Source organism: Ovis canadensis, chromosome 10 (genome assembly GCF_042477335.2).
Source record: "Ovis canadensis isolate MfBH-ARS-UI-01 breed Bighorn chromosome 10, ARS-UI_OviCan_v2, whole genome shotgun sequence".
NCBI lineage: Eukaryota > Metazoa > Chordata > Mammalia > Artiodactyla > Bovidae > Ovis > Ovis canadensis.
The window spans coordinates 45,697,903-45,718,604 of record NC_091254.1 but is presented as its reverse complement, the minus strand read 5'-3'; the positions used below and the strand labels follow the sequence as shown (position 1 = coordinate 45,718,604).

At 43.7% G+C, this 20,702-nt stretch overlaps 1 protein-coding gene and 1 non-coding gene across 3 annotated transcripts; both read right to left on the bottom strand.

The window, feature by feature from the left end:
- Positions 1-392: 392 nt before the first annotated feature.
- On the bottom strand, positions 393-19,315 carry SLC46A3 (solute carrier family 46 member 3). Of its 2 annotated transcripts, XM_069601652.1 has the most exons (6): positions 18,580-19,315; positions 17,640-17,853; positions 10,742-11,612; positions 9,025-9,108; positions 3,598-3,754; positions 393-1,617 (listed from the first exon to the last, which is right to left on the bottom strand). In XM_069601652.1, the coding sequence occupies exons 2-6, from the start codon at positions 17,826-17,828 to the stop codon at positions 1,533-1,535; spliced, it is 1,386 nt and encodes a 461-aa protein (XP_069457753.1). In that variant the 5' UTR covers positions 17,829-17,853; positions 18,580-19,315; the 3' UTR covers positions 393-1,532. The 2 variants fall into 2 exon arrangements, with proteins under 2 accessions (XP_069457753.1, XP_069457754.1); XM_069601653.1 differs by lacking the exon at positions 18,580-19,315 and having other exon boundaries at positions 17,640-18,499.
- TRNAS-GGA (transfer RNA serine (anticodon GGA)) lies at positions 5,165-5,237 on the bottom strand. Its single transcript has one exon. It is a non-coding gene; the product is annotated as a tRNA-Ser (tRNA).
- Positions 19,316-20,702: the final 1,387 nt, after the last annotated feature.

Below are 20,702 nucleotides of genomic sequence, written 5' to 3'. Positions count from 1 at the left end.
GTTAAACAAAAATAAATCAATCAATCTGAGAATAGCCCAGAAGACCTTAGCTAAACCTAAAAGGAATAGTCTTGGAAATAAGAATTTCTAGTATTTTAAAATATGAGTGTTATCTGCTGGTCAAGCAATCATTGATTATCCTACAGGAAAAGCAGTGCTATAAACAAGACTCTATCTGCTTTGAAGAGCTTACAAAGGAGTTAATCATCGAGGTGTACTTCAGGACATTTGTGTTATTACAGACGGAATCTTAGAAAATGGGAGATATGGTTTAGCGCATTTTTCAATCTCTTTGCAAGGCTGGCTTCATGACTATGGCATATCATTGGTTAATCTCATACTTCATTAAATATATAGCTTAAAATGATTTTTTACAAGTGAAAACAAAATTCTGTGGTCACTGAATTCAACTTTTATTGAGGATGTAATGAGGAATCAAACTGCCCCTGTCCTCAAGGGACTCATTTGCAACTAGGTAAACAAATTTTACAAGACAAGGGAAGACGCTGGGAGGGCAGTGCCCACAGAGAGCTTGGGGAGCCCTGCAGGGACTAGGGGGACTGTGGTGGTGGGGGAAGTAGAAATGTTTGGAAGCCACATGGAGAAAGCGGAAGCTTTGCCTTTGCTGAGACTTGAAAGTTTCAGTGCAGCGGGGGAGGGAGGAAGGCCCAGTGGAACACTGCGTGCAGACAGGAGGCAGGAAAGGATGTGGTGTTTTCAGGGACCACGGAGAAGGCAGTAGGAAATGGATTACTTTTCACAGAAATAAGGAATGAATATTGGCTCTATAAGCACTAATTAATTTACATCATGATTGGCTGTCTACTCGGTGTTTACCTTTCTTTAGGAACTATTTGTATTTTTTTCCCACTGTTATGGAAATATTATAATTGATGAAACATATTAGGAAAAATGTAAACATATTCATTAAAGTGCTTCTCTCTTCAGGATTTTGCAGCTACTGAAAGCTTTGACTACCACTAACGCCTTAACACCACTACCACCACTAACACCTTGATGAAACAAAGCATTACCCGAGTAGAGGAGAATTATAAAGGCTTGAAATGTCTATAGTTTTCCGATCAGTGACTGACTCATCATAATTTTCAACAGTTATGCCTTCAGAATCTTTGAGAGAGGTCAGAAATCCATTGTGCAGATGAAGAAACTGAAGCAAACAGGATTCTTCTTGGTCTCGATGTGAGAGACCAGAGTACATCAGGGAGATTATTGCTTTTGATCGTATCAAGTTTCTCAGGCCGGTAAGTTTCCGTTTATTTTGTAAATCCCAAAGTGGAAGGCGTTCTGAGATTTCTTCTTCTGTCTACTGGAAATATGTCACTTGTTCTTCATAAAGTGCTCAGAGTGCTTGGTACTGTAAGAAGCTAGAAGGGGGACTCTTTCTCTGAGAGTTTAGAAGAAAGGACCGGCAGCATTGATTATTCATGAAGTCCTGATCGGAGCTAGTTTAGATCCTTCAGAAGTCAGAGCGTATGATATGTGCATTCGGATTTTTTTTTAATCACGATTAATCATCTGTCCGAAGTGTCTTCGCTGGATTCTTCTTGTATAAGAAGGACATAGCTTCCCGTATTTCTGCTGACGTACTTGACAACACTGCCAAAGCAAATGAGACATTTAAAAACCTGTGATTAAGGCACTACATAAACAATCTGTGTTCTATCCTTTCTCTTGTTACATGATTTTTTAATAAATTATGCAAAGAAGGAGGGTAGTGGTTATTTTGAATCTAGCAGACTTTTATGCATAGATTTCTGAAAATATTAATAAAAAAACTACATGAGTTCCACCTCTTCCAAATTCCTAAGATGTCCATCTCCCACTGTCTACTCTGCGTAGTCCCCACAAAATATTATAAGCTATTAGTGAAGTTCATGTTTCATGCCTGTAACTGAAACTTGGACAGAAGACATCTAGACATAATTAAAATAGCAGGTAATTTTAATTTTAAAAATACTGAACAGATTTAAAAAATAAAACTCAGAAGACCATCTGCATTTACATTAGAAGCATTATTAAAAGGATAACAGCCTTTTATCTCTCTGCACTAATTTTTCCAATTATAAAAGCAATATGTGTCCACAACAGAATATTTCTAAATATAATGAAGAATAAAATTTAAATGAGCCATTATTCTGCTTCCCATGTAGTACAATTCTTATAAAAGTCATTTTTCACCATATGGATGCACCATCATTTATTTAACCAATTCCTATCATCAGCCATTTTGGTCATTAAAATATTTTGCCATAATGAACTTTTTATATATAAATTTTTGACATTGCTGATCATTTCCTTAGGGTAAGATTCTAAATGGAATCACTGGTTCAAATGCCATGAACTTTTTTGGGGAAACTTTTGATACGTGTTCATGAATTGCTTTCCAAAAATGATAATGCACGATAATACTACTTCCAGCAAAGAACAAGGTTGCTCGTCTCATCAAGTGCTCACTGGCTCAGCATGGAGTTTTAGTATTGCCAATTCAACAGGTGAATAGCCTCCTTCTAAAAAGATATCTGGTAAGAATAGCTTTTCATCACAGTTACAGAGGACTAGTAAACACTACTGTCGTCCAGCCTCTGCAGATCTAAGTATCAGCGTTCCGCTGAGAGAGACGTGCTGAGGTCCTACTCGGAACAAGGTGCCTGCCCAACCTTGAAGGAGTTAAGAGCCTGTGCAGACAGGCTCTGTCCTCCCTCCCTCACGGCGCTCAGGGGGGGCAAAGATCCCAGGCCCTGTGCCCCAGCTTACACCCTCCTTTCCTGTTCTCAGCCGCGTGAGATGGGCAGACCCAGCAGAGGCCGGTTGAAGGGCTCTTGGCTCAAGGCTTGGGCCCCACAGAACGTGTCAAGTATACTTGCTCGTGCGTTTTCACAACCACTTACCTAGATGGCTTACACTTTTTGTTCATTGAAAGGCAGAGGAAGAAACATATTATTTCTCACGAGTCTGTGCCTCTGGTCATTTTATTCTATGTACTGTTCATAAATAGAATTCTGTACTTGGCATTTATTTGTATATTTACATTTGAAAAGGAAATAATTTAATAAGCCAACTCTCAGGAAAGGAAAGAGAATTCTTAATATCCAGTGCATTCTATCTGCTCTTATCATTTACCCAAGAATCTGTATTAAAGTATATCTTCTCAGAGCAATCTTTGACCTTCAGGGGATAATATACTATAGGAAATCATTTGAATATATATATGTATATGTGAATATATATATTCTTAGAATATATATGTGAAAAAATATATATATAGAATATACATATTGATATATATTCTTAGACACTAATTACCTCAGTTGTTCATTTAAAGATAAGGGGTAGCTTCTCAGAGTCTCCGTCTAATCCAGTCTTTCTTCCTCCTAGACCTGGAAGGCCATGCCACTATCTCTTTTTTCTTAAGTCTACAAAATTATTGACAGATGTCATCATGTCTAAAAGTTCTTGAGAAAAATACATTCTGAGGCAAAACTTCAACAGATCTATGTTATTGTATTGGTAAAGTCAGGGAGTTCGTTCAATCCATCTAGCCTTTGAGAAAAGGATAAAAAATAAATAATGACCTACCATAGACTGATGGTTGGAATTACCAATAAAACAGCGGAGAGCAGAAAGACAAAGCCTTTGTACCAAGCAACAGTGGCTGAATAAATTCCGTTGAAAGTAGAAACCGCAGTGATTCCGCCAAGTGTTTCTAAGAAAGCAAGACAAGCAAACATGGTACCTGTTTGGGGGCGGGGTGTGGAGGGAAAGAGAGAAAAGGCTGAGTTACAAAACAACAAGCCAAAATAACAGAAAACTGCAAACATGGGGGCGCTGCCTGGTGAAGGAGGCAGTCACCCATTTTGTGGGTGAAGAAACTGAGGTCAGGAGTTCTCCTTGGACCTGACGAGAGAGGAGCTGGAATCAGTACTTCCAGGATCCACAGGGAAAAGCTAAAAAGCACCGGCTGCTTAGGCGTGTGGAATCAGCTGTGTGTCTGCCCTGACCACAGCCTCAGACACAGAACCACCTGCCCCTGAGGTTCCAGGCTCCCCCCTGCCACTCTTGGTCCCTGGGCTAATCTGTGACACAGCTGCGGGGCAGGATGGCTCCCTGTGGGCAACATCCAGGTCAGGTCAGATCCGGCAAGAGTGACAGGCAAGGCAGAGAGACATAATCTTATCACATGTACCTGTGTGCTAAGTCGCTTCAGTCGTGTCTGACTCTTTATGACCCTATGGACCGTAGCCCTCCAGCCTCCTCTGTGCATGGGATTCTCTACACAAGAATCCTGGAGTGGGTTGCCATTCCCTCCTCCAGGGGATCTTCCCAACCCAGGGATCTTATGTTTCCTGCATTGGCAAGCAGGTTCTTTACCATTAGCGCCACCTGGGAAGCCCTTGGGAATCTTATCATATGTTCTGCAGTTTGAATTTGATCCCTTCCTCTAGAGTAACAAAAGAATCAGTTACATCAGTTTCCTGTTTGACTCGTCCAGTAACTACGTCACTGCCCTGTGCTCTAGTGAAGGTTATGCCACAGGCTGTTACTAAGTGATTCTCTAAAACATACTTTTCTGTCTTAACCTGCTTACAACTGTCTCCCCTCGGAGGGGACTCTGCTGTCCCTCTTGCTTGCTACAGCCCGGGCATGGGAAAGGGCAGGCCTTGGAGCATTGCTCAAGAAGCCTGAAAATGGCTTCGGGGTCAGCTCAAGCTCACAGTCAGTCAGAGAAATGGTCCTTATTCCATGAGTTTTGAGTCCTGTCTGGAATCCAAGACCATGTTGACTGAAGAGTTAAACTTCCAAAAGACAGTTGAGCATCTTGACGCACTTTTCTTCCTCTTGGTCAAATTTCACATCACTAAGAACACCGTGGCTGTTCTCAGCCCCTGGCTTCAGTGGTATAAGTCCCTACAGTTTCTGCAGATTCTTCTTTCTTTTTAAAGCTGCTGTGTTTGTTCCCTACTTTGCCGAGTTTCCTTTTCCATGATAAACTGTAATGCATTTTCCTTATGAGTGAGTGAGTGAAGTCGCTCAGTTGTGTCCAACTCTTTGTGACCCCATGGACTGTAGCCCACCAGGTTCCTCCCCCATGGGACTCTCCAAGCAAGAGTACTGGAGTGGGTTGCCATTTCCTTCTCCAGGGGATCTTCCCGACTCAGGGTTCGAACCCGGGTCTCCTGCATTCCAGGCAGACGCTTTGACCTCTGAGCCACCAGGGAAGCCCAGTGCTAATTATGTAAATGATTGTGCTTAATTGGATTGATAAGGAAGGAAAAAGCAAGCTTGAGGATCACCTTTCACAGCTGGATTATAGTTTAAATAATATAAACTATAGTTTTCCCCATGGTCTTGCCTTTTTAAACTGTGTATTTATTTTTGTCTATTTATATCTTCACTCTATTATACATATTCTGGTGTGTGTGTGTGTGTGTGTGTGTGAAGTTGCCTCAATAGTGTCCCATTCTTTGCAGCCCTATGGACTGTAGCCCGTCGGGCCCCTCTCCATGGGATTTTCCAGGCAAGAGTACTAGAGTGGGTTGCCATTTCTTTCCAACATATTCTCATATATTGCTTCAGAGTCTTCATTGAACAACAGGACATATGTTCATAAAACAAACCTCTCTCTGCAGAATGCTAAGTTATCAGAGATGCATCTTCTGAACCCAGTGAAAGTTCTGTCCATGTCAAGTGCAATTTGCTTTGTTCACTGCTGTGTGTCCAGGGTCTAGCCGTGCTGGCACACGGTAGACATCTAATACAAACTTGTCAAGTGATTGAATAAAAGCTTCGTTCAAGGGCACAGTTATCCATCATCATGTAGCATATGGACTTGGTGCCTCCATGATAATACAGGATTATACAGAATAAATGATATTTATGATAATACAGGAAGTCAGTTTAATTGGAAACAAGGTCTCCTAGTTATCTAACTATGGCATTGTTTTATTTTATTTCTGATGCCTTGCTAAAGCCAGGGATGGTGCCATGGTGCTAATCCTATTACACAGTGGCTTGAGTCTTTTCTTGTTGGAAACTCGGTCAGGCTGTGCAAACAAACAGCTGCCCTCTCAAGAAATAGCTCTAGCTTCTTGCTGCAACTCCCTGAGTAGTACAACTTGTTTAATAGTTACCAAAGATAAATTGATTAAATAAAAGCACAATGGAGTTTATTTTCTAAACTTAAAAAAATTCCAATAGATGTCAAAACTCAAGTCTGTCTGTTTTTACTGGGTCCCATATATTAAACTGGCTCAGCTGATAGAGAATCCTCCTGCAACATGGGAGACCTGGGTTCGATTCTTGGGTTGGGAAGATCCCCTGGAGAAGGGTAAGGCTACCCACTCCAGTATTCTGGCCTGGAGAGTTCTGTGGACTGTATAGTCCATGGGGTCACAAAAACTTGGACATGACTGAGTGACTTTCACTTTCATGTATTAATAGAATTTCAAGGAGTACACAGATAACAAACTAAGAGGGAGTCCAGGGTGCTCTAGTGATGAATTTCATAGCTGTATGGAGCACAGAGATTTCAAAATAATTAGCAAAAGTCAGTTTCCTCCTCTTTTTTACATAAGGTATTATAATAGAGATAGGGAGAAGCACCTGAAAACCTCTGTAGCACTTCCCTTCTCAGATTGCTTTAAGGTGCCTAATGTGAAGAAAGCTGAGTGCCGAAGAATTGATGCTTTTGAACTGTGGTGTTGGAGAAGACCTCTTGAGTCCCTTGGACTACAAGGAGATCCAACCAGTCCATTCTGAAGGAGATCAGCCCTGGGATTTCTTTGGAGGGAATGATGCTGAAGCTGAAACTCCAGTACTTTGGCCACCTCATGTGAAGAGTTGACTCATTGGAAAAGACTCTGATGCTGGGAGGGATTGGGGGCAGGAGGAGAAGGGGATGACAGAGGATGAGATGGCTGGATGGCATCACTGACTCTATGGACATGAGTCTGAGTGAACTCCGGGAGTTGATGATGGACAGGGAGGCCTGGCGTGCTGCGATTCATGGGGTCGCAAAGAGTCGGACACGACTGAGCGACTGAACTGAACTGAACTGAATGTTTTAACAAAGATATCCATTTTTAGAAGTAATGAAGGACGGAAGTACATTCACTTTTATACATTTCAATACCACCAGAAGGATTTCTTCATTTGCAGTTAAGAACAAAATGACTCTACTATCCTGGAGCAATGGAATCACAATGGAATTGACAAAGTTATTTCAACTCGTAATAAGACATGTCAAAATGCAAACTACAGATTTTGAAATGTCACTGTATTTAATAATATGAAACCACTTCTCAAAAGAGTTGATAAATAAACCAAGCTAAACTAAACCAAAGTAAATAATACATTCTGACAAGTCTATTGTAGTTCTAAGTCAAAGCAGGTTGATATTTCTTTTTGTTTCCTGAACAGTTTTATTGAGATATAATTCACATAATATAAAACTCACCCCTTTAAATTGTACAGTTCAGTGGTTCTTCTATGTTCACAGAAACTGGGCAACCATCACCCACCATCTAATTTTAGGACATTTTCATCTCCCCAAAGGACTCTTTGTGCCCATTATCGGTCACTCCCTTTTCTCCAGTCTGTGGGGAAGCACTGGTGGAATTCCTGTCTCCATGAATTTGCCTAGTCTGGAAATTTTGTGTAAATGGAATCATATTTATATAATAACGTGTGGCCTTTTGTGACCAGCTTCTTTCATTTAGCATAATGATTTCAAGGTTCATTCCTGTTGTAATGTGTATCATGACTTCATTTCTTTTTATTGTGAAGTCACAGTCCATGGGACAGACACACCTCTGCTTACGCATTCACCAGTTCATGGACATTTGCATTGCTTGTGCTTCTTGGCTATTATAAATAATCCTGCTATGAACATTTGTGTGCAAGATTTTGTGTGGACATATGTTTTCGTTCCTCTTCAGGGTATACCTGGGAATGGAATTGCTGAGTCATACGGTAACTCTATTTAACTTTATCAGGAGCTATCAAACTGTTTTGTTAAATGGCCACGTCATTTTAGATGATTTTCTCACCAGCAGTGCATGAGGGTTCCAGCTTCTCCACATCCTCATCAACACTTCTTACGGTCTGTCTTTTTCATTTCACCCATCTCAGTGGGTCTCAGTGTGGTTCCAGTTTGCATTTCCCGGATGGCTAAAGATGTTGATCATTTTTCATGTGTTTGTTTGGCCAGTTGTACGTCTTCTCTGTAGATGTCAGTTCAAATCCTTCGCCCATTTCTTAATTGGATCATCTTTTTATTGCTGAGTTTTAGTATATTTTGGACACAAGTTCCTTATCAGACATATGGTTTGCAAGTATCAATATATTTTCCCATTCAGTGGGCTGTCCTTTCACTTTCCTTTTTTTTTTCCCCTCTCTCTTTCCTTTTTATTTTTTTAAGTATGGAAGTATGGCAAAACACTTACAGGAGACTTGGAAAATACAGAACAAAGTTACATATTCTTTTCACTTTCCTGATGGTGTCCTTTGAAGCATAAAAGTTTTTAATCTGGAAAAACTCTAATCGATCTGTTTTGTTGTTGTTTTGCTTTTGGTGTTGTATCTAAGAAACCATTACATAATTCAAGAAAGCATCTAAGATTTTACATAATGTAGTTTTTATATTCCTAAGTGATTTTCCAATTACTCTGCATCACACAATCAACAAACATCTGAGTGAATATATAGCTACGTCTTATGCGTGGAAAAGCATCCAGAAATATATTTTTAAATGTTTTGAATTATGCAATCTTCTGCAGTGAGATGGGGCATGTCCAGAGCAAGCCCTCTGCAGCACCAGGCCCTGGGCAGGGGCTCCCTTGCCTGAATATCAGCTTTTCCTAACACATACCTTACCACTTGATTCAAAAGGAGTTCTGTGCAGAAAAAGGGTTGAGAATATTCTGAAGAAACAGACACTGATCGTACACGGCTACGGGGTGGTACAGATTATAGAGTCATTCTGTTTCTTAAGCAAATTACACTCACCTTGCTCAGTAGAACGAACCACTTTTGATATCATGGACCGTAGAACAGAGAGCGGCATGACAGTGAAGAGAAATGGCAGCCTGACTGTGAGAGGAAGAGATAACAATTAACTGGCTCGATCGGAAAACTCAGGGTCAGTTTTAAGCCTGAAACACTTTCCCTCTAAATAGTTCATTTTCTCTAAGCATCCTGCTTCATTACTTCTAATGACTGAATTAATTAATGGAAGAATTCTGCTTAATAAAGGAAGATAGACAATGGACAGGTCAGTTTAAGATGAGTTTACTTTCTGCAGATGTAGAAAACAAACTTAGGGTTCCTGAGGGTAAGGGGAGAGAAGGAGGAGGAATTGGGGGATTGGGACTGACACATACACACTGCTAGATACAAAAGAGATAACTAATAAGGACCTACTGTAGACCACAGGGAGCTCTACTCAACAGTCTGTAATGGCCTATATGGAAAAGAATCTAAAAAAGAGTGGGTATACGTATGTATTTGTATCACAGATTTACAGTAAGTTTTTTGTTTTCTGGTTTTGCTCTTTCAGACTCGGCATTTTTAGTGCTAGCATTCTTTTATTGATCTGCTCATTGGCAAACTGGTTCCTTATCTTGTTGGTTGTTCATCTTTGTGGCTGAAAAATTTCAGGAACACAAATTGCCTTTGTTCTTAAATTCTGACCCTTAAGAGTCAGTAGCATTTTTCATTATAAGATAAAACAGTAAGATATTACATTTGCAGATCACTGTAAAGTTCTCACATATATTAACTGACTTTGGCCTTGGCAACTCCAAGGGAGACGGGGAGAGGGACCTGTCCTTTTCTGAACTCTTGGCATTGTGCTAAGTGGTTTACAGTTATCTCTTCTAATATTCGTGACAATCCTCTGAATCAAGCACCACGATGCCCATTTTAGCGATAAAAAAATAAGGGCTCAAAGCAGTTCAGTAACTAGCCTAAGATCACCTGGCTCTGCAGATGGAAATTAAGCACAATTCTGCTTGGTCATCCTGCCTCCCTGCAGGGTAGCAAGAGGTTAATATACTGCCTTTGTAGAAAAAGACTAAATGGACCTCTCTTGAGGTCTTACTTTACAGATCCTTTAACCTCTGCAAGCGCAGTATTTTCACTCAAGCCTTACAAAAACCACTGATGGGGTGCAGGTAGTTAAGGAAACAGGTCAGCTTGTCAGAATGTGATTCATCAAAAGTTAATTCATGAAATGATCAATTTGCTGAAATTTCAATTTGCAAAGTCTTCTTGAATACATCCAGATGAGATCGGGCACGTTCAGGGTGGTATGGTCATAGGCTTGAATATATTCAATGAACATTTTTCTTATAAATCTTTTGAGCATCCTTTACATAACAGTCTTATTTTTTTAAATCTAAAGTAGCCTTCTTAGTAGCGCTTTAAGAAATATTTTAAGTTGGTGAATGTTATATGGAAGAACTGATTCACAAGAAGAAGTTTCCTCAGGACAGTTTCTGGGCAAATGTGCAAATTTAGAAAATTGTGGTTATTAAACAAAATTATTTTAAGTCAGTTGTTTTTCAGCTTCTGGCAAATTTGCTTTTAACAAATTACCTTTAATTAAACTAGAATACATTAAATAGAGAATCTTGTATTAAAGTTTCTCAGCCATCAGACTGCATTCATTTTATATAAACATCAAATACGAAATTCCAGGGTACACTTGTAACTCGTAACTTACCTAAAAACATCATCAGTGTTGTTCTGGCAAAAGCAGTCATAGCCATGCCCACCATGGTGGTAAAAGTTCCTATGAAGGCCATGTGAATATCGTCCATACAGTAAGAAAAAAGCCATATTCCTAGGAAACTGCTGAAAAAAGTGAAACTACCCAAAGCTGACCCGTAACCTATTAAAACTTCATCCCAGCAGAGCGGCGAATCCAGTTCATAAAGGACAAAAATGGGGGAAACACCAATGGTCACGAAAAAGTAAGTGATCATCGTGAAAAGCAACAAACAACACAAAGACCGTTGCTCACCAGAAGCATTTTTAAAAAGCATGTACGTTCGGTGAAATAGGTTTTTAAAGGTTTCGGTCCACGATACAGAAATATTCTGAGATGAAGACTCTTTCATCGAATCCTCAAGAAAAAATAAAACATAAAGCAAGTTCACAAAAAGAGCCACGGTAACAATCAAAAAGGACCACACAAAACCTAACCCTCTAATAAAATAGCCAGAAGACAATCCTGTTAATCCACTAACAACTCCAAACAGGAAGTCAATTATGGCAATTCGGATAGTTCTTTGTTTCTTTTCTTTACACTGATCAACTATGTAGGCAAAAGAGGCTCCCAGAAGTGTGGTGTAATTGCCAAAAAGTGCACCAATGAAGGTAGATGCAATCAGAAGCTGGACTGGAAGGGCAAAATAGGAAAGCAGACAGAGCCAAGCACTGTTTGCAAGAGCGCCGACAGAAGACAAAATCAGAGGGAATTTCCTTCCTCCATGGTCGCTGTGTGACAGAAACATGAACGTAGACACGAGACCAGGAATTAACCCACTTATGTCCATCTGCAGGTTAAAAAGAGACACCTTTTTCTGGACTTCCTGCAAAGAAAAAGAAGACAAAGTGTTTACAGAGGTGTTTACAATGTGCCTGAAAGTATTTTGGTATAGACTTTTGAAAAAGCAAGAGCTGGTAAGTCAGGGATGGGGAATTTATAGTGCATGAGTTTTTTGTTTTTGTTTTTAAAAAATATTTATTTATTTGGTTGCCCTGGGTCTTAGTTGTGGCAAGCTGAATCTTTGATCTTTGTTGCACCACGTGAACTCTTAGTTGCAGGTCCCCCAGCATTGGGCACGGAGAAGGCAACGGCACCCCACAACTCTCGCCAGGAAAATCCTATGGACAGAGGAGCCCGGTAGGCTGCAGTCTATGGGGTCGTGAAGAGTCGGACACGACTGAGAGACTTCACATTCACTTTTCACTTTCATGATTGGAGAAGGAAATGGCAACCCACTCCAGTGTTCTTGCCTGGAGAATCCCAGGAACAGAGGAGCCTGTTGGTTGGGCTGCCATCTATGGGGTCGCACACAGTTGGACGTGACTGACTCGACTTAGCAGCAGCAGCATTGGGCAAGACATCTCAGCCACTGGACCACCAGGGAAGCTCTCAACTTAAGTCATTATCCAGTTCACAACACAAAGATCAAGAGCTGATATAATCATCAATGCTCAGTCATAATGTTCAAGGTCCACAGTGGAGACACTGACCCATAAAAATGAAATATATGTATTGGTGTATCTCTGACTCACATCAAGGATCCACAGAGCCCAAGGCCTCAGGACTGGCCATGTAATGACTTCTTTTTTCTTCTGTGGACCCTGATAGCTCATCTGGTAAAGAATCTGCCTGTAATGCAGGAGGCCCCAGTTCAATTCCTGGGTTGGGAATATCCCCTGCAGAAGGGATAGGCTACCCATTCCAGTATTCTTGGGCTTCCCTTGTGGCTCAGCTGGTAAAAAATCCACCTGCAATATGGGAGGCCTGGGTTCAATCCCTGGGTTGGGAAGATCCCCTAGAGAAGGGAAAGGTTGCCTACTCCAATATTTTGGCCTGAAGAATTCCACAAACGGGTCGCAAAGAGTCAGACACAACTGAGCAAATTTCATTTTCTTTCACTTTCTTCTGCGGACAGTTCGCACTAAGAGATCACGTTCTAAAGGAAAAAGGATACCTTTTCCCATGATACATCTTTCTGTCTACACTAAGGGAATGAATATTACATGTAAGTATCATATTTGACAGACTTTTATTTAGGTAGAGCTCAGATTTCCTTTTTACATGCATCTCCACAAATATTCCTTTATTTACTAAAAATTAAGATAAAACCCAAAGAAGAGTTCTGTATTGACTAAAGATAGTAGTGTGCCATGAACTAAGGAGTGAGATGAACTCCGCTTTCCCGAGGCCTGACAAAACTATGAGCACACAGATTGGCGGACACAACCATCATTGCACTAGTTATTTAACGTAAAGAACTTGGGGTGATTTAAAAGCATTGTCTTCTTGCCTCTTCTCTGTATTTTCCAAACTTTATATTAAGGCTGGGTGCCATTTTTATAATGGTGATGACTAAACTCAGTTTAAAGGCTTTCCACATGGCACTAGTGGTAAAGAACCCACTTGCCATTATGTCTCATTGGCAAGGTATAATCAGAAACTGGTTCAGTCCCAGGGTCAGGAAGATCCCCTGGAGGAGGGCATGGCAATCCACTCCAGTATTCTTGTGTGGAGAATCCCATGGACAGAGGAGCCTGGCGGGCTACAGTCCATGGGGTTGCAAAGAGTTGGACACAACTGAAGTGTTTTAGCACACATGCAAACTCATTTAAAAAAATTTATTCATGTCATATTTAGAAGGCACTCTAAAAACCTGATGAACCACAAAAATATCAGATACTGAATTAATTTTTAAATAGTGAGCCTATTTTTATATATTTATGCAATTCAAGCCATTCTGTATTGCCAAAACTTGAATCATCTTTGCTTCTAACCTTTCCCTTCGTCCGTGTTCCCCAGCACAATCTATCCTGCCCACCCTTCCTCCCCCGCCAGTCTTTCTCATGCCTTTATCTTCTTGATGGTCCCATAGTTGCCATGTGAACAACTCCCATTGGTTTTCCTCTCTACTACTCTGGCATCTCACTGGTCTCTTTACTCAGTTCATGTGTAACACCAGTCTTATCACTTTGCAGATCACAGACCCGGATGCTGGGCACATCTCCCAGAGCACACTGTCAGTGTGTCTCTCACCTCTCAAAGCTGCAGTGTCTCCCCAGCCTGCCTGAGAAAGTCCACGCTCCGTAGGCTGGTGCCTGGAGTTCCCGAGATGTGGCCTGGCCTCACTCCTCCGCGTCATGCCCACTCATTCCAAGTACAGTCTATGTTCCAGGCACCATCCACAGTCAGCCCTACTTGGATTTCCCTGAAATTCCCAAACCCACGTCATTACCCCTCCTTCCGAAGCTTCTCACACAACAGTTATCATCCGCTAGCTATACTTTCTGTGTAATGATTAAGAGCTTGAGCTCTGGAATCAGAGGAACCTGGATTCCATCCAGTCAGTTCTGTACACAGCAGTTTTGGGTGATCTTTATAGCTGATTTGAGTTGTAGTATAAACATTGTAAAAAACAGAAAATAAAAAAAAGTTTTAAATTAAACAGAAGGACAGAAGACAGTCCTGATAATCCACTGACAATTCCAAACAGGAAGTCAATTATGGCAATTCAAATCATTCTTTCCTACTTTTCTTAACATTGATCAACTATGTAGGCAAAAGGGACTCCCGGAAGTGTGGTGTAATTGCTAAAAAGTGCACCAATGAAGGTAGACGCACATCAGCTCACGTCACTCCTCTCATCATGAGCACGTCAGCTCATGTCACAGTCCCTCAGTGACTTTCCTTCCACTGGGGTAAATGCAAACTCCTTGTGGGTGGTGGCGGGGGCTGGGGGGCAGTCCCCCAGCACAGATTCTGCAAACCTCCAGGCTACTTGCTGTTTTCTCCGCTTGATCGATCTGCACACAGCTTACTTCCTTAATTCAGAACCACCTCCTCAGAGAGGCCTTCCCTGACCATCACTCCAACTAAAGCAATCCCACTGACCCCTACCCAACGCTCCAGCCCCTCATCCTGCCGTTTTTCTCCCTAGAGACTCACCACCCCTTGACAGGACATGATATGTTACTCTAGATGTGCATTCCATGACCTCCTTACTCCAATCTAAGCTCCCAGGGCAGGTGCAGAACCTTGTTCTGTCACCACAGTACCGGCTCCAAGAACAGTGCTTCCAGGTACTCAATAGACAGATGGATGACATGAACGAACCATCAAGTAAAACAGGAGTCTGTAACTTGCTGTGTGTGAACCTGACCAAATTACTTAACTCCAGAGCTTCTTCATCTGACGAGAGGGAATGTCAACAGTCCCAATCTCGCAGGCTGCCAGGAGACTTAAATATAAGGTGCTCCGCACAGGGCCCTCCTACACTCAGTGCTAAATCACTCTTGCCTGTTTTGTGTCTATACTAGAATAAATTTCTTGAGCACATCTTGGTACCTCCTACAGACATAGGAGCCATCAAGTAAGTATTTATTGAATAAACAAACAAGTGAAACAGTTATCTTTTAATCAACTCCTCAACAAGATGTTCCAGTTTGGGGTTCTCCTCCCTTTTCCACGCCTCCTCCTATGTCCTGTTCTCTCCTTTCTATCCACTGTCATTCCAACCCAGTCTTTTACACAGACTGCTCTCATCTGCAACCCATGTTTTGAAATGCAGATTTTAACAAAGGAAACTCAAAGCATCTGTCAACCATAAATGCTGAGACAGAAGAAATCCTTGTGTGTCTATATGTTTTAAACTCTGGAGAATTATAATTATATGTCATATAAGGGTAGATGATAGAAATCAGAGTGAAAAAATGCTATTTCCTATACAAGATGGAACAGAATAACAATGTACTGAGACAGGAGAAACTAAGGAAAGTACTGCCAGTTTTAAGGAAGTCACAATTTCATAGGTTAAAATGTATATATTAATTTCAGTTGAGTAGAAAATATTCCTTATCTGCTGGTAACAAGGGACTCTGTTAGTTATTAAAAGGTTTATACACAAATTCCTGGGCGAGAACAATTTCATCATCTGCTGGGAAACCTGAAATTGTCCCCTCCAAGTTTAGAGGTCTGTCTCTTATTTTTAGGGGTATAAGAGCAGTCCACAAACCTCTCAACTTGCATGTGGCCAGGACACACCTAGGGAGCTGGGCACTGAGACAGCCACTCAGGAAATGGGCAACATGTGTTCTTGGATTTAAAGAAGGGAGAATATTCTCTGAAAAGCTGAACAGGGCCAGGGAGGGGCCAGAAGGAAGTGCTCTTAGGCCCTAAGGCGCAGGTGGTGAGGAGGTTGCCACACCCCATCCCAGTTGTGGGTGGGGTGGTATCCAGTTCCCCAATTTGAGAAAAAGCACCTGAAGCCCCAGTGCACTGACTGTAAACCAAGGCATCCAGGGCAGTGGGCTCTCCTGACTATTAATTCAATGAAACCACAATCAATCAGTCAGTGAAAAAGTTTGGCAAAAATCTTCAATATGAGACCACTGCTCTGGGCAGCGAGGGGCTTTCAGCAGCTGGGCCAGGCGGGAAGTGGGGCCAGTACTCGTGACCACACAGTCACAGGGGTCACCGGGGCAGCTGGACCGAGGCCATCTCCCCTCAGCTGGAGGGCGAGGGCAGAAGACATTTCAGTCACTCGAGTCCTCTCCTCCTCTATCCCCCTCTCCTCTCCCAGGGCTCCGGTGAAGGGACACACAGAATCAAATGCAGAGACTGATGAGACTCTGGAAACTTCTCACTCCCTGGCAACGACATCCATGTAACAGGAAACATTCTTTTTTGTTTGTTTGTTGGCCTTGGCATGCGGAACTTCCCCGACCAGGGATCGAACCCGTGGCCCCCACGGTGAAAAACACAGAATCTTAACCACTGGACCACCAGGGAAGTCCAAAGAAACATTCTTGAAGGGAGACAAAACCAAGAAGAGAGACTCTTGGCCCTTCTGTTTTTATGACCTCCTTCTAGGCCAGAAATTTGATATCTATATGGCTGTTCGGAAATAATCTCTTTTTTTCTGAGGGTGCAGGTGACCCAGAGTCCCCTGACGGTTTTTTCCTTTTTTGACTGGGGAGGCAGCGACACTCTTTGGCCCCTCTTCCCAAGCAGAAGAATTCAAAGCTCCTAAGTGTGGTTGTTTTTCAGGCATTGTTGCTGGGGGCGGGGCAGGGAAATTTCCCAATCCGGCTGCTCTCTCTTTTGCATTTGGACATTGGCAGGCTCTGTTAAGAACTGCCTAAGGAGCAGGAGACTGGCAGTGTCCCTCCTGGGGGTGGAGAGTGGATGGGGAGAAGGACAGGCTCTGTGGTATCTGGCAGGACATTTTCACTGACCTCAGAGCACAAATGGGTGCTCTCCACCCCCACATCCCCATACAGATGCTCCTCAGCATTTGAGGGGCGGGGATCAAAGCTGATTTGATAACACCAAATGGTGGATGGCACATGCCACCCATACCCCATGGTGGACACTGGCCCGGGGCCCACAGTCTTCAGGGAAGGGCTATGTTCTGGGGTCACCAAAAACTGGGTCAGGTGGGCAGTGGAAAGAGGCAGGGCGAGGGGGCAAGGGAAAGGTAAGACCCATGTTTCATTCCACCTGTGTCCACCGAGCACTCATTCCAGCCTGCCCTGCCCAACTTTCAGGCTTTCTGTGGGGAAGGAGGAAAGAGACAGCCACACAGGAGAGGAGACTGCACTGAAATCTTCTGAGAGAAAGGAGAAGAGCCAGAATCACAGGAGAAGAAAGGGGTTTTAAGGAGAAGAGGCAGATTAGAGGTGTCAGGGAGCTTCAAACAGAAAGAGAACTGAATAAAGGCTCTTGCTTTGGGACTTTGGGGTTTTAGGGTGACCCTTCAGAGATCAATGTATGATGAGAGCGGTATCCTCCTTCCTTTAAAACCCCGCTGCACATTCCTTTTATAACACACTTTAGGGCTATTTTCATGTCTTACCTCCTGGAATGCAAAAATCGGGCTGCTTTTGTTCTTTGCACACTCAGAAGTATTGCTCTCAAGTGCAATGCTGTAGTTGCCTGTTTCTTCCCATATCCTCCTGTATACATATTGTGTTGTCAATGGGCTGTTCAGAGTCAGAGCGAATACACTAAGGCAAATGACAGGTTCTACAAATGGAATCTTCATCTTGCTTGGGTAGAGAGCTGGAGTTCTATTAAAGAGAAAAGGAGAGAATCAGTTGTACTCTTATCAGATAGACTAGGTTTTCAACAATGGGGAAGTTAGGGGCATTTTGTGGAGTAAACAAGCACACTAGGGAACAGAAAGCAGTAAGCACTTCCGTTGAAAATAACTTTTCCGTACTCAGTAAACCTGAGACTGTCATACTTCTCATTTTTAAGAGTTGGACCTTTAAGGACTCAGGATGATTAACTTGGACCTTTAAGAACTCAAGGGATCTTTAAGGACCTTTAAGTATGTTAGTCACTCATCCCTATCCGACTCTTTGTGACCCCATGGACTGTAGCCCTCGAGGTTTCTCTGTTCATGGGATTTCCCAGGCAAGAGTACTGGATTGGGTTGCCATTCCCTGCTCCAGGGGATCTTCTTGACCCAAGGATTGAACCTGGGTCTCCTGTATCCGCAGGTAGATTTTTTACTATCTGAGCCACCAGGAAAGTCCAAGAACCCTTAAAAAGATTCTTTAAAATAGTCTTAGTAAGTTATATCCCACTGGGGCAACCAGTGATCACACTGTAACTCCCACGTTGTATACTGCCAGCTGGTTTTCATAGAGGAAACAGTGAGGTTGCTCTTGGGACACAACAGTTACGTAATTGTTTATTATTGCTTTGGCTGCTGAACAGGGGGCAGGAAGGGGGCCTTTAAAGAAGCAGCTCCCAGTCGTAATAGGGGTTGTTTCTTTTGTTTAACTCACCCCACGGTCACGGTCTTCCTGCCAGGCTGCTGGGCGCGGGTCTGACCATTGTCGGGGCCCGGAGTCTTGGGGGGCTTTCTCCTTTCAGGGGGGCCTGCCTGCAGCGCCTCCTGGGCAGCAGGTGCGCACGGAGGCTGGGTCTGCGCCACCGCGCTGGGGCGGGAAGGGGAATGAAAGTCCGTTGAATTCGACCAAATGAACCAGCTCAGGAAACCTCAGGCCCTTATTTTAAAGCAAACCAAGACAGCGCCCTTCCGCGTCCAGGGGACAAGCGCGACGGTCCACCGCGCAGCCGTCGCTCGGCTCCGGCGCGGTCCTGCGTGCGATCTTGGTCCGGCGGGTCCTGGGGCCCGCGCGGGACAGCCGCGCCTGCGACCCCGGCCGGCAGTCCCTGAGTCCCCAGCCCGGCCTGCGCGCGGTGACTCAGCGGCGCCGCCTGCCCCGGGGACGCGCCTCTGGGGTGTTAGTCCCCCAGTCACCCCCGCCGCCGGGGCGGGCACTGTTCTGATTTCCTGCGATTGGGCCCCGTGGCCAGAACCCCCGCGGGGATTGGTCCGCTCCGACGCCACTCTCGAGCTCCCGCGCCCAGAGGCCCGCCCACCCCCGCGGGTCCCTCTGCAGCCCCCACAGCCCCACCGCCCCCCCCCCCCGCAAGTTCAAGGACTGCGGGTAGAGAGCATTTCTGGGACCGAATAGCGCTCTTCCCGGGAGCACACAGGAGATCTGTTGCAGAAGTGACATTCTGGGGTGCAACCACCCCCGTCCCCAGCAGTTCAGTGGGTTGGGCAAGTGCCCTGGGAAACGCTGAAGAGGGGCACCCGGTAGGGGTGCCCGTGGAGGGTGCAGGAGAGAGAGTGCTCCGAGCAGAGTTAGGTGGTCGAGAGTGTGGTCGCGGGCTCTTCCTGGTGGTACGACCTTGAGCTAATTATTTCATCTCTGTGAGTTTCCATTTATCTGTCAGGTGGACTGAACAGTTTCACAGGATCGTATTGCTGAAACCCTTGAGGTGGACACAGAGCATAACCCTGGAGCAAAGCGGGGATTGCACTTTTCCTCCAGCGAACCGCCAGAAACACCCCTAAGATGAACGAGCTGGATTTACTACTTGTATGAGGGAGGGATGCATACTCAGGGGACCAGGGTGGAGGGGGGGGGGATCAAAAGCTGTGTTTTCCAGCGCAGAGGTGTCCAAGAAAGAAGTGTTCTGAAATGGAGGGAGAACCAGGGTAAACCGGGTGACCCGGATCAACCTATTTAAAACCAGACTCACAAAACAGCTTGACTCATAGACCATAGAAACCTTCTAGTCTAGGCTCCTGACTTTACCCCTAAGAAAACTGAAACCAAAGTAACTGTGTTATTTGTCAAAGACAAATTGGCACTTGCCGTCTACCTCTACAAGGACTGAATCATCTGTTGCTGCAGCTTCTGACCTTCAACATCCCCTGAAGGAGTTCAAGGTGGAGAGAAATGAGGCACTCTGTGCTGGGGGTGGGAATGGCTACTGGCAAGACAGGTCTTCAGATAGTTAGCTATTTTTAGGAGAAGACTTTTATGAGCCCAATTCTTATATCTCCTCATATCTAGAAAAGGACTAAAGTCCATGATGGCTGTGCCTCATGACGAGCAGAAACGTTCTGGGAAAATATGTGCTTAATTGCCTGTGCATGCGTGCGTGCTCAGTCGCTTCAGTCGTGTCTGACTCTTTGGGACCCCATGGACTGTAGCCTGACAAGCTCCTCTGTTCGTGGGATTCTCCAGGCAAGAATACTGGAGTGGGTAGCCATTCCCTTCTCCAGGGGAATCTTTCCCACCCAGGGATGGAACCTCAAATTACACATATACTGTCCTTCCTCCCTACCTCTTTGAAGCATTTTCTCAGGGATATCTGAGGTGCTGCCTCCTGGGCTGCAGTCCTCATTTTGCCCCCAATAAAACTTAACTTGAAACTCTCACACTGTGCTTTTTTTTTTTTAAGTGTCGACATATTCTTCCTGGAACATATTAGTTGTGGTCTGCTAGTCATCTGCTCAGAGAGATAAGAAAAGGACTCTAGTTGGAATCCAGGCCCCACAACTGCTCATCTTTCTTCCTTCATTTTCCTGATAAAAAATGAGTGGAGT

Excerpts from the sequence above, each read along its gene's own strand:
- SLC46A3 (XM_069601652.1), bottom strand. The coding sequence starts at position 17,828 with ATGAAGATTCCATTTGTAGAACCTGTCATTTGCCTTAGTGTATTCGCT. Across the intron at positions 11,613-17,639 it reads CGATTTTTGCATTCCAGGAG|GAAGTCCAGAAAAAGGTGTC; the intron begins GTAAGACATGAA and ends TTTTCTTTGCAG. Across the intron at positions 9,109-10,741 it reads AACACTGATGATGTTTTTAG|TCAGGCTGCCATTTCTCTTC; the intron begins GTAAGTTACGAG and ends TTCCTCTCACAG.